The sequence below is a fragment of the Pholcus phalangioides genome, unplaced genomic scaffold (assembly GCF_987345545.1).
Source record: "Pholcus phalangioides strain wild (caught in Gottingen) unplaced genomic scaffold, Ppha-v1.0 ptg000004l_1, whole genome shotgun sequence".
Classification (NCBI taxonomy): Eukaryota; Metazoa; Arthropoda; class Arachnida; order Araneae; family Pholcidae; genus Pholcus; species Pholcus phalangioides.
This window is the reverse complement of record NW_028301597.1, coordinates 6232520-6246169: the sequence shown is the minus strand read 5'-3', so window position 1 is coordinate 6246169 and position 13650 is coordinate 6232520. Positions and strand designations below refer to the sequence as shown.

The following is a 13650-nucleotide window of genomic DNA, read 5'->3' as shown; positions in this document are numbered from 1 at the left end:
AGAAAGCTATGGGTATAACATAGGATCCTATGGGTTCGCTTGAATTCGGGGGGGTGGGGACGATGAGAGAAAAAATTCCTAAAGAAGGGGGCGATGAAACAAAAAGTTTGGGAACTATGATGTGTAGCCTATAATAGCTCTCACAAAAAAAAGAGTTTTGTTTTTTTTCCTCCTTTTTTTAAACACATAACTACTAAATTTTCGGTGCAAGTGCAAAACCAAAACTTTTGAAAAAGGAAAAAAAACACACATACACAATTTAGCCTCTCAACGATACGAAATGAGATGCAATAGTAAAAACAAAAGTTTTTGACATGCGGGGAGAGAGATTTTACATATCGTAAAAGCACTGGATTAGCGGCACAGATTTTTTGGAATAAACAAACGCAGCAATATTACTTTACAAAATGCGATGCAAAAGTGAGGAGAAAACTTTTTTTTACACATACAGTGAAACGCAAATAAATTTGCAAAGCAAGGGAAATACGGGATGCGAGGAAGCAAATCTATACAATAAGCGGGCGAGTATTAAATACAATGTACAATAATTTATAAAAAAATTAGCTGCAGGAAAGCGAAGCATTTAAACACCATCGGTGTGTAACATTGTTGGCGCCTCACTGTTTTGCCATACCAGACATTGATGGACTGGACACATCTCGCTTCATATCTCCAAGAAGATATATCGAAGCGTTTCTCGATGGATAGGTGCATTTGAACGTTCAACGCATCTTTATTGAATTCAAAATAAATACAATGAGCAACGAAGCAAACGAGCGAGCTGACTATCAAGAAAGGATCCCAAGGTGTCGTTCTCAAAAAATTATGAAAACATTCTAGTACATTCCTCTCATCCAGAAACATACATGAAAAACAATTTTTTGCGACGGAAATCAATTATTAAAGCCGCAAAAAATTATTAAAAATGACAACAGTTGGCTATTCATCGCCTCTCGTGCTTGCTGGCGATATCTGTAAAAATTTCCTTTCCACTCTCAAACACACATATTAGCTCTCATTTTTCTTTTCTGTTGAATACTAAGCGAGGAAGAAGAGAGCTTTTTCTTGTCTGTGCTGTACCTCTTCATCACGTGTTGTTTGAATGACGTCACTTCAAGATTCAAGGGTAGCAAGATTTTGAAATTGACATTCAAAAGGGCTTGGCTTCTATTAGCATTCAAAATATTGATACATATTTACAATTTTTTTATGAGTGGCCCACTATAATTCCGAAGGATTTTTAAAATATTTTTGTGATATTTAAATGAGTAGAATCATTGGTTTCAAAACTTTTCGAAGACATCACCTTGGAACCGTTTCTTCGTACGCCATACCAAACAGCAGGTCCACGTAGATGGAAAGGGATAATTAAAGGCAAAGTGGCCGTATGAGAGAAACAAAAATATTTATAATAATTGGAACGGGACTGTTTTGGTCGTTTGTGTCATGAATGCAAACGCGTTTTTTCAGCCATTATGTGATTCGAGTTTCACAAGATTTCAAGATAATCCGAAAAAACTCGACCGTTTTTGGACGTGAAAAACTCTCGATGTGATTACTTCAAAAGCAAATTTCTAAAAAAAGGAAAGCAACTCGTATTATTACAAATAAAACCTTCGTGTTAATACTGTATTCCATGAATAAAAATTAGTAACTTGCTTTGTCCTTCGTGCCATTTCCATCATTTCCTGAGACATAATTTACTAACGTAATCGTCCAGAGATATTTAATAGTTTGCTTTTTTTAGATCGGAATACTACTGCGATTACGAAATGTTTTTTACGAACTGATTCTTCTTCTCTCCTAGGTAAGGATGACATATTCGGTGAGAACGCTTGCAGCTACGAAACTGTGGGAAAATCCAGTTGCAATGTCCGTGCCTTGACGTACTGTGATCTCCATAAAATACAAAGGGAAGACCTACTAGATGTACTTGATATGTATCCTGAGTTTTGGGAGTCTTTCTCTAATAACCTAGAAATCACCTTCAACCTTAGAGACGTAGGTTAATTATTTGAGATTCATATATATATAATACTACCCCTCGTGAAAAGTATTTGAGTTTGACCATATACGTGTTACGCGGTAAATGTGACAAATGATACCATTTTGGTAAGTTTCATAAATTTTGAAGATTTATCACACATTTACAGTGATAATGTATAATTGGTAAGTATGATAAATCGTCAATGAATTATTTGAATTTACCGGACATTTTGCTCAAACTTCAGTTACAGGATCGGTAATGTTGATTATGTTCAAAAATGTTGATAAGCGTGAAGAAAGCTAACAGTGCAAGACATAATTAAAACATAAAATAAATAAATGATGAAAACATAAATTAATATCACACTTACTTTCAGTTATGTTTTAGTTTAAACTATGTGTAATGCAGCCATCTGGAACGGCAACACCCGATCTCCTACTGTTCGGCCACGTTTTTTTTTCGCTCCTCCACCGACTTAATTTTCTCCACTCCAATCCATAAACTCCCCACTGAGAAATTTTTCTTTCCCTGTCTGCTTGTTCCTTTCCTGATTTTTTCGAAGGTAGGAATCCGAAAGGCGATAGGGGTATTTTTTGAAGGTTATTTCACACCTACTAATCAATTACGCCGTTCCCCGCAGCTCATTCGAGACCGAAATCATTTACTACAAACGCGCCCGTCATAACTCATCGCCCGAAGTCAGAGGCCCTGGTGAATCTAATTGTGACATTTTACCCTGTGATTCCTTTGATGAGCTGAAATCGCTAATTGTATCTCGTTCTAGAGCAGTCAACGCCCGTATCGATGTCATGGATGTCAAAAATCATAGAGTATCTCGAGACTGCTAAAGACGAGCAATCTGAGCGAGCTTTCGTTTGAGCTCCTACGTATAAGCAGGCGACTTGATCGTACTGAAGATTACGATAGGTGTAATAATCAGATCGTCGAGAACGTTGTAGGTCCACCCGAAGGCGCTGAAGTTGACTAGGTCAGCGTGGCAAGAGAGGCATTGTCGGGAAATTTACAGTTGCATGACGCCGAGAGAATCGACATTAGCTCGCTCACCCGATGAAATACCTGACCCGTGGTACCTGAGAAGGTGCTAAAAGTTTGATCGTAAAATTAATCAGCCGATCGCACCGGGATGAAGCCCTTCATGCTTTTAGAGTCAAAGAGGAATTCTCGGCAGCTACTCGCCAAATTAGGCCCCTTTCACACGGAGCGGATGCGGATCCGCATACCCTTTCCACGCACGCATCTTTAGGTTGAAATTCGTGCATAAAAACTATTTTTTCGCAATTTTTGTAATTATTTTTCTCCTTCACCCCTGATTCAGCGCCCATAGGCAGCCTAGAGGCATTCTTTGGTGGTTTAGTCTAGAGCCCCATAGAATATGGGTCTAAAGATGTCTTCATTCCGATCCTCACAAGTAGTCGATGGGAGAAAATGTCTTCAAATATTTTCAAAAGATTTTGAAAAAAATCTGTCTTTTCGGAAAAATATGAAAGAAAAATTCCAAAAACATCCAATGTTCGAAAAAACAAATCCAAAAACATCTAAAACATTCCATGCTCCAAAAAAAATCAAAAAATCAGGAGATATCAAAGAATTTGCAAGTAGAAAAAAAGGGGAGGGGTGGAGACTCAAAATGTCTGAGCTTAGAAATATTCACATCACAATTCTGTGTTAGGCCGGGATTACACTGTAAAAGTTTTATCAAAGTTCGTTTATAAAACTTGAAAAATGCAACCAATAGGCGGTTCAGTTAAGGTCGCTCGAATATAACAGATGTGTTTATTGGTTATATATTTCAAGTTTTATAAAATAATTTTTATCAAAGTTTTATAGTGCAATACCAGCCTTAGGCCGGGATTACGCTATAAAAGTTTTGTAAAAGCTCTTTGATAAAACGTGAAAAATTCAACCAATAAGATCACCGGTTGCATTTGCTTGAATGCAACCGATGCGCCTATTGGTTGAATTTTTCAACTTTTATAAAAGTTATTTTATAAAACTTTATAGTATAATCCCGACCTTAAGTCCGGATTACAGTATAAAAATTTTATAATAATTCTTTTAAAAAAAAAAACTAATAAATTTATCGGTTGCATTTGCTCGAATGCAACCGATAAATTTATTAGTTGCTTTTTTCAAGTTTTATAAAATAACTTTCGTAAGCCTTTTATAGTGAAATCCCATCCTTAGATTGGTCACTTCTGAAATATCATTAAAATATCATATAAAATTTCATTTTTTTTCAGTTTATAGACTGAATATTGAGTAAAATATACTAGTAGGTATCGGGAGAACCCCCAAAAATATTCAAGTGCTAGGGTCTTCAAACGGCCCTGAGTGAACAAACCGTACGTGGATAACATTGTTTAATAAAAGTATTTTTTTAAAGTTTAAAAATATTAAAAGATTAAATATTTAAAAAAATAATAAATATTTCAAATATTTATATTTGTTTAAATAATTTTAAAAATTTAAAAAGAAAAAATTAAAAATTTTAAATTAAATGTAAACGTTATTAAAGTATGTAGTCAATTAAATATTCGTAATGAACAGAACGGCTTATCATTTTGGTCCCGTCAGTGGCCGTTGTTGGCAGGTTTTATTGTATAAAATTGTGAAATATGGACGAAAGGCAGTTAAAGTTGCTATATCTCAATCTCAGAAGGAAACGGAGGGATAGACGTATGTAGGTACATTATATTAATGAGCAGGGACCATCATATGGTGTTTTTAAGGGTATTTATGGCAAATAATTAAAAAAATTCCGTGAAAAATCACCTTCAAAAAGTAGCCAAAGATGCGGACGAATTCGCTCCGCATCCGCATCGTGTGAATAGCTCCGAATGAACCTATTGTCAAAACTTCTATGTGCGGATGCGGAGCCCGCACTTAGGTTTTGACACATGCGGACGACGTCCGGACCCGCATGAACATTTCCTAGGTGCGGAGATTTTTCGGCTCGTCTGAAAGGCGCAGTATATTCCAATTGTTAAAGCTTCTTTCGGACCCGCATCCGCTCCGTGTGAAAGGCCTCTTAGGTATTTGCTCCACCCCCTCATGGATTCAAGCATCAAGTCAGGTAAGAGAGTAAGACTCATTAATGATACACACACAGCGGACACCAACGATGACTTTGTGGTGAAAATGGAAAATCGCGTCTAAGGCCAGACATTGACACTCTGTCGAAGGGACAAGAGCTCCGATCTGTAAACAGCCCCTTCTTGATGATTCCAATGACTTAACAAACAATCACTTCCCTAAATGTTGCTTCGATAACGTGTGTGGTCTGAGGCCCAAAATCAATTTAGATTTCTTTTGTTCGTGAGCTGCCGCAATTTTTGTTTTTTGGTCTGGTTGAAACATTTCGTATTGAGCCTGATTTCGGCCTGAGATTATTTTCAAATTTTTACCTCACCTGCAAAAAAAAAAAAAACAAACCTAGGCCGACTTAGTGGAAGGATATTATTTGCTATCCATAAATCAATAGAAATCCTAGAACTAACGATGCTTAATGACTTCGCAAGTCTAATCAGAGTTTCTGCCAAATTTGTCTACCGATTTTACTGAAATCGTTCTAGGCACTGTTTATATCCCACCCGCAAATGCCAAATAACCCTAAACTAACCGAAATACTCAACTGTGACTCTCTGTTGAATATAGGTAAGGTGTTCATAATCGGTGGAGATTTTAACAGCCAAAAATTGTGTGGGGGAGCGTGCTGTAGCCCCCCCCCCCCACTCTTCGGATCTTTCTCATGAGGGTTTTAGAGATAGGGCATCCCTAGATTGCGGGCGGGACGGGCTAGGAAATATTTTGATTGATTTTTGTGTCAACGCAGTGCTAACTTTCAACGGTTCGTTTCCGAGTGACGTTAACGGTAATTTCACGTTTCTTCAATTGGTTCTAGTGTAATAGATTACATTATCTCGCTCCTCTTCTTTGCATCCGCACACATTAGGGATTTTGAAGTACTTCAATGCTCATATTCTAGCCATTTCCCAATAGTGGGTCACTTCTTTGGATCCATCCCTTCCAGACTTGCCTCTTAAATGTTCACCAAAGTAACTGATTCTTATCACAAAGCCCTGAAATCTCCATGATTCGGTAATGAGTGTCGAGATCTTAAGCATTCTATGAATGCAGCTAGGCGGCATAATCACTCAGATTTGTATTCCCGCTTTGTAGAAGCTAGACAAATTTTTCGTTCTATCTGTGTTTCAAAGAAACGAGCTTTCTTTGAGAAAATACACTTTGATAGCTCAAAGAAAGCTTGTAAAAAAAATCTGTAATGCTACTAATCCCACCACATTCTGGGCTGCTTTAACCCTTTTTAGACACCGTCGTTCAACCCCCCCCCCCCTTCATCATCGATCCCTAACCAAACTTGGTATGACTATTTCTCGTCTTCACTTGCCTCCCCGACTGATGCCTCACTTGGGAGTGAAGCATCAATCGAGGTGTAATCTCCCCCCCCCCCCCCTATTGTAGATGACATTGAACATTGAAGGACCGGACACACCCCGCTTCCCATCTCAAGGAGATATCAAAGCGTTCCCGAAAGATGGGTGCATCCGGAATTTTATTAAATATGTATATGTATATATATATATATAAATTTGTATAACAGAATAACAAGTCCAATTACAGGAGTATAAATCCACAAAATAATTATGATAAATCATGATCTAAGAATCGAAATCTAAATTGATATTATAGCGTCCTCGGGGCACGTCCGGACTCGATAATCAAATTCCGTTGGTGGTGGTCCGTCCGCGTTCGTTGGTGTCACTAGTCGTGTAGGCCGTACAACGACGAATCGATGTCATGTTTGCGTCACATGTCCTTGTTCAAGTGTCTAAATCAGCCAATGTTCGGACACCCAGATGTTTTAGCTCATTCTAGGCCCACATTCCTGTTCCATAAGACACACTTGCGCAAAGCCACTCGACGTTGTATCTTGTAGGCGTCTTTCGTTGAGTTCTTGTTCCATTCAACTTGCCAAAGATGAAGCATTCTGTCTTTCAAGATATTGCGGGCATGACTCCTCGGCCAAGGTAGAACAACCAAGTCTTTCAATGTTGTCGCTTCCTTGGCAAGTTGATCCGCTTTTTCATTTCCAGCAATACCTACGTGCGCTTTGACCCAGACTAACCTTATGTTGTCGTGAGCGCGTAGGATAAGACGAATACTTCGTACGTCAGGGTTAGGTGAACGAGGATCTTGTATGGCTAGGAGACCAGATGCGCTATCTGTCAAGATTGTTACTGAACAAACATCTCTTCCGCACGTTTAACAGCATTGAGTATCGCAAAAATCTCGGCTTGGAATACGCTATTCTCTTTAGCTAGCCTTTGACTCCATTGCTCCTCTATTGAACCATCTTCCGCTAGTACCACATACGCGCATCCAGTAGCCGTTTCTGTTTTAGAGCCATCAGTGAATATTTTCTTAGAGCCCAAGGAATCTATATTATCAATACCAAATGGCATTATTTGAGACTTGGTGAGATCTCTGCTTGGGTGAAACAGCCATTGCTTATGTCGCTGCTCAAATTGGTTTGACGAAATTCTCTGCTCGTCCAATATTATGTCCTTTTCAAGATGTAGCAGTCTGGTCTTAAGAGCCTCGTACTCCATGTAAATACTCAAAGCTGGGTTGCCTGTAGCCACATACAGAACTTCGTTCGCGGTTGTAACGTATGCTCCTGTAACATATAGAAGAAAGGGACGCTGTGCGATATCCAGAGCTCTCTTTTGTTTTTGAGTTGGGTGCTGATACCAAGTGGCGCATCCGTATGAAAGTTGCCTTTGTACAATAGTCTTATACAAGATGTTGCGAAAGGCTCGCTGCATTCCCCATTTCGATCCGGCCAATAGTAATTGTAGTGTGCCATTTACTTTGTCGACCTGTTTTTGGATGTGCGCCATAAAGTTCAATTTACTATCAAAGTACACACCAAGGTATCGTATTATCTGAGACGGTCGAATTCGTATACCTTCAATGTAGATCTTAGGTTTCATCTTTTTCTTTGGGTGCGGCCACAAGAAGCGGGTTTTTTGTACTTCCTATTGAAGTTTATTATTAGCCAGCCAATTGCTCAATTTTCCGAACACTGTCTGTGCTTCACCCGTTACTGATATATGGTCTTCGCCGGATATACCATATACCAGATCGTCGGCAAATGCCTGTAGATTTACCCGCGGGCCCCAGTTAATCTATAAATCTATAATAGCGTGTTGAGGACAAGTGACCACATCAAGGGGCCGCTGCATGAGCCCTGTGGACACCCTTTCATCTGCTTTTTCCATGGCTATTCCTCCGTCTGTGGACATCATTATATTATCTGTCTGAAAGCATATTCTCAATAACTCGCGTCAGGTTTCCAGGAAGTGGCAGTTGGCGAAGTTGATTGATAATTATTTCATGGCGCAGCGAATCGAAGGCTCCACGAATATCTATCGTGACTATCGCCGTCTGATAGCCTTGTTGATGCATACCGACAATTACTTGCAACAGTGAATCTATAGCTTTCTCAGCTGACCCTCCAGCACGAAATCCAAATTGTAGAGGACTTAGCCAGTTCATGCACTCCAATTGATACATAAGTCTTTGCACTATAACTTTCTCGTAGACCTTACCTAGAGTGGGTAGTAGGCAAATTGGACGATATGAGCGTAGCAATTGTGGGTCTTTATCTTTCTTAAGGAATAGCAGGAGTTTCCCCTTTTTAAAATGTTTAGGAAAGAAAGATAATTCCAGGAACCTGTTGAGAATTTCAGTAAACGATTCATCATTGGCTTCGAATAATGTCTTCAGTATGGGAACACTAATATTATCAAAGCTTGCTCTTCTATTCTTCAATCTTGTGACAATACTCCTGATCTCTTCCACTGTAATTTGCTCGTCATCTGGGATACCAGTTCTAATTGGTTTTACCCAGGGTATTGTGTCCGTAGGATCTGGGTAAATCGTATCGAGTTGCTGCTCCGACGCTTCCAAGATTGTGGAATTGTGACTCCCGCTTTGCATCATCAAAACTTGAGGCGGTACTCTCTTGCTTTTGAAAACTGAACGGTATGCGATCCCATAAGGATTATTTTCAGCAGCGCAAAAATTTGTCCAGCAGTCGTTCCTAGTTTTCCCAACCTTCTTTAGATATTCTGCTCTAGCCTTTTTGTAAATCGTATGGGCCTCACCCTTGAACTTACCTTTAGCCTTGAGAAATTTTCTCTCCAAGGCTCGAACCCTCTTTCTATGAATGGCTAAGTCCTGTGTCCACCAGTTGGGAAGTTTTTCATTAGGTTTTTGAGCACGTCCCAGTATATTTACGCAAGCAGACTGCAACACTTCCATAAAGGTGTCCACAGTTGCATTGAGGTCTTCTTCCGTGTGTGCCATACGCAGCTGCTGTGCAAAATGGCCTGGTGTTAACATTGGCCTGGTGTGTGTCTTGAGCCTGATTAATCTCCGTGTGGTCGTCCTATAACGCCACTGCAGTTGAGATTGACATTCTATATGCAGGTCCAAATGAATATACCGATGCGAGCTGTGCGAATCCTCGTTTCCTACTGACCAGGCTGTGTGAGAAAATAATTCTTCAGACGAAGTAAACGTGAGATATTGTGGATGACAACATTTCCTCATCTGAGTATTTTGCTACTCTCTCACTTCTGAAACCAAAAAAATCCCCAGGATCAGACAGTCCTTTAAATGAATTTCTTATCAATCCCCCCCCCCCCAGTGGCGCACGTGGCCCTTCTAAACTACTTCAATTTATCTTTGAAACTGGAAATTTCCCCCGGAGTCCTGGAATGAAATCAATATATGCCCACTTTACAAGAAAGGCCCTACCACTGACCCGGCGAATTATAGAGAGATCTCTCTTCTGAGTTATTGTTACAAGTTTTTGTCACTTATATTCTTACCAAACGACTCTATAATTGGTCGGAGGTATACTTCCGGAATCCCAGGACGCTTTCCGTAAACATAGAGGCTGCGTTGAATATATGTTTACATTAAGCTCAATCATTCAAGTGCGCTTTGACAGACCATCTGCCAAGGTATACTCCTGCTTCGTTGACCTCTCTAAAGCATTCTATTCAGCTGACAGAAATTTACTCTGGTGTAAATTACACGGTTTGGGAATCAGCGATAAAATTATTAAAATCTACAAAATTTTCTTTTCCAATTCCTACGGTAGATTGAGAACAGGCAATTCGTTCACGGATGCATTTCCAGTCGATTCCGGTATTTTGTAGGGTGAACCTGCTTCCCCTTTATTATTTTCTCTTTTTCTCGCGAACATAGAAAAAATCTTTGTAACATCCGATATCCGGAGAATTCAGGTCGATAGTCATACAGATATTAATTTTCTCTTGTACGCCGATGATATTGTCCTCCTTGCCGATACAAAAACCCAACTCAAGAAAAAAATAAATCTGCTGGAAGAAGAACAGGCTACATGTAAATATCAATGAAACGAAAGTTTTGGTCTTCCGGCGTTCGGGTCGCCTCCCAAAAAATACATCATTTTCTTGGGACGGAGTAGAACTTGAAATAGTTAGTAACTATACGTATTAAGTTCTCCCTTTCACCCATCTGGTAAATTTTCATTTGCCGCAAATTTAATGGTGAAAAAATTATATTCGGCGTTTTCAGAGCTGTTAAATCTACTCCGTAGAACTAAAAAGGGTTTTTACTCTTCCTTTCGTGTCGCCTTCAAACTCTTCGATAGTCTGGTTCGGAAAATTCTATGTTACGCTGGTCTCGTTCGGGCCTTTTCTCAAGCCGATGCCTTTGAAAAAGTTCAAACATTTTTCTAAGAAAGATTCTCGGTACCAGCAAACTATGCCCATTTCCATCTAGGCTATCTCTTGAGGTTTGAACTGGTCCGGCGCCATCTCCCTGTAACCATTTTCAAACAGTACATTAAATTTTGGATAAGGCTCGTGAAAATGGATAATGGCAGACTTCCTAAAATCTGTTTCGCTTCACTCTTCCGTCTGCAAGACAATTGGGCTAATACCTTGAAATCATCCCTCAACAATCTTGGTTGACCTGATATTTGGAATCTGCCGCAACGGTTCCTTGTGCCGTCGGTCTTCGACCCTGCCATGTGCACCTTTATTGATCATTCGATCCATGAGGAGAGACTGAATCTGCTCGCATCAACACGCTACCAATTTGCTAGCATCTTCGATTATAATAACTTATTCTATAATCCAACCCTACCTACTACATGACATCCCTCTATGCTTTCGCAGAAACCTTGCTAAATTAAGAATCTCCCCTTTTGTGCTCTGTACATCCAAAGGTCTTCAGTTCAAATTCTCACCTGAAGACCCGTGTTCATTCTGAAATTCCACACGAAGGCCGCAGTGGTATCTTCCATACTCTATTTGAATGTAATTTATTCGCCGCCCAAAGGTCCACTCTAATCACTAAATATAACTTTAACCTCTACAAACGCGAAAACTTTTGGAGACTTTTTTCGAGATTTCTGTCGGGACATCTTTTATTACATCGAAAATATTTTGAAGATAATCACGTTCACGAAGCCCACAATTAATTGTTTTCTCCACGTTGTCCCAGGCTGGTCATTACATGATGTTTTTTTTATATTTATTATTTTTAATGTAATATTTTCTCCTTTTTTTTTTTGTTTGAATCTACATGATCCTTCCCTCGACTACATGATGATATTGGACCATTCTGTTGTACTGTTCTTTTTTTTTTTTTTTTTTTGTTTCTGTATGGCTCTCCCTCCCCGTAACTTTAATTCTTAACTTTTCTGTTTTGTCCGTGTTTTATTTCTGTTCTGTTCTTTTCCTGCTTGTATGTACTTGATACAGTGCCATCCTTTATTGGCACCACGGTGCGTATCAATAAAATGTTTAGTTACTTACTTACCACTTACTAATGCAGCCATCACGTACGAGAGATACTGAAAGTGGTTGAATTTAAGTGATATTTCCGCATGATTCCTTCCCCTTTTATCATACTCACCAACTTTATCCTTCATTCAACAATTATGCAGAATCACCGGTAAAAGTGATGAATGTAGGAAAACTTAATCAAACTTACCAAGACGATTGTGGTGATTAAAGTTACACAAATAAACATACCTTATATACAAATAAATATTCGTTTGTTATCGTCGACTTTTAAGCTGATGTCAAGTTAGCGAGGTTTCTTCTGAGATCTTACCCTTAACAATTATTAGATTCACAAAACGCGAAATAACAAAACTTTCTAATTTACTACAAGAACATCAAATTCACACAACATTCGTGGGCGGGAACCATATGTAGGAAGCTATCGAGCAGCTGCTGAAAAGGAAAAGATGTATTGGGACTTCGTGCTCGAGTAACGAGCGACTGTTTTGAGAACGTTAATTCGAACAGAAACGAGAATCAATTGAGAAAAATGGCGCAGTAAAGTAGTCATATTGAGGCTACGCATGTTAATGTTCTAAGTTCGAATAAAGTTTGTTTTTGAAATCGTTAGAAAACGCCCGGAATACATTGATTTGAAGTCGCGGCCATTTCCTTGGGAGTTAACAGATATCTCAGAGGCAGGATCCAGAACAGGACTGCGATAAGAGCCGAATATATCGTTTCTGGTGATAGGACGGAAGAAAGACATTAGATACACAGATTAGAAAGACACAGGTACTGGTATTGGAATTGGGAAAGAAGCCGTCTTCAGATGACATTTGAAGAACCTTATCGTCAAGTCGGAGAAATATGAAAAGAACTTTGTTAAAGGACTCTTCTCGAGCAGATCATCGAAACCCGTCAAGAAGAAGCCGAGGCACAGCGACAGAAAGAAGAAGCCGAGCGACTGCGACAGAAAGGAAAAGCCGAAGAAAAAGCCAGAAAGAAGGAAAGTCCAAAGGCAGGAACGAGAAGCGGAATGGAAGTTCGAACTGGGGCGTCTTCGATAACATGTGCGGCGTCGCGAGAAATTGATGATGACACCAAAAATCCATCGCGTCGTTTCGTGCGATTTGACGAAGAAGCTACAGAAGTTCGACGCGGATAACGGGATTTAAGTCTGTATTTACAGTACTTCGAGTGCCAAGCCGAGAGCACCAGAGGAACAGTGTGTCACTAGCTTATTAGTGTTACTTAATAAACTAGTAATACTTACTTAATAAACACTAACATTATTAGCGTTACTTGCCTTACAAAGTTTCCGAAATCGTGATCCGGGAACCCAAACAGAGGATTAACGAGATACGGCAGAAGTTTATCCTGAACACGTGACGTCTGAAGTCGACTTGGAAGGACTTCGGGTATGAGTTGAATATCTTCTTCTTCGAGTGACTATCTCTTCCGAATGTCCTTGAAGGAACTAATCGTCGAAGAGCAGATGAAATCGCGGGTACCGACGAACATTCGTGAACATTTCATCGATCAGTGGTCTAGCTTTGTGAACCCTGATGAATTGGCGAAGAAGCTCGACGAGTATGAAAGCGTGAGATCTGAGATCGAGGATGTGAAAAGTCACAAGATCGCCGGGACTGATGAACGAAGATCCGGATTTTGGGATGACCAAAGAGTAGATGTTTGCCGAAGAATTGTTGCTCGGGATCGAATTGGGCACGTAGATTCAAGTAGAGGTACGATGATGGAAAGGACATTGAA

General features: G+C 39.6%; 1 protein-coding gene across 4 annotated transcripts in view; it reads left to right on the top strand.

Annotated features, from left to right (window-relative positions):
• Positions 1 to 13650, top strand: part of LOC149086498 (voltage-gated inwardly rectifying potassium channel KCNH2-like) — a 327715-nt gene that overhangs the window by 278730 nt on the left and 35335 nt on the right. For all 4 annotated transcript variants that reach the window (XM_089255950.1, XM_089255949.1, XM_089255948.1 and 1 more), the window contains one exon: positions 1808 to 2001. In XM_089255950.1, coding sequence (XP_089112076.1) covers positions 1808 to 2001 — 194 coding nt within the window. The remainder of the gene's footprint in view (positions 1 to 1807; positions 2002 to 13650) is intronic.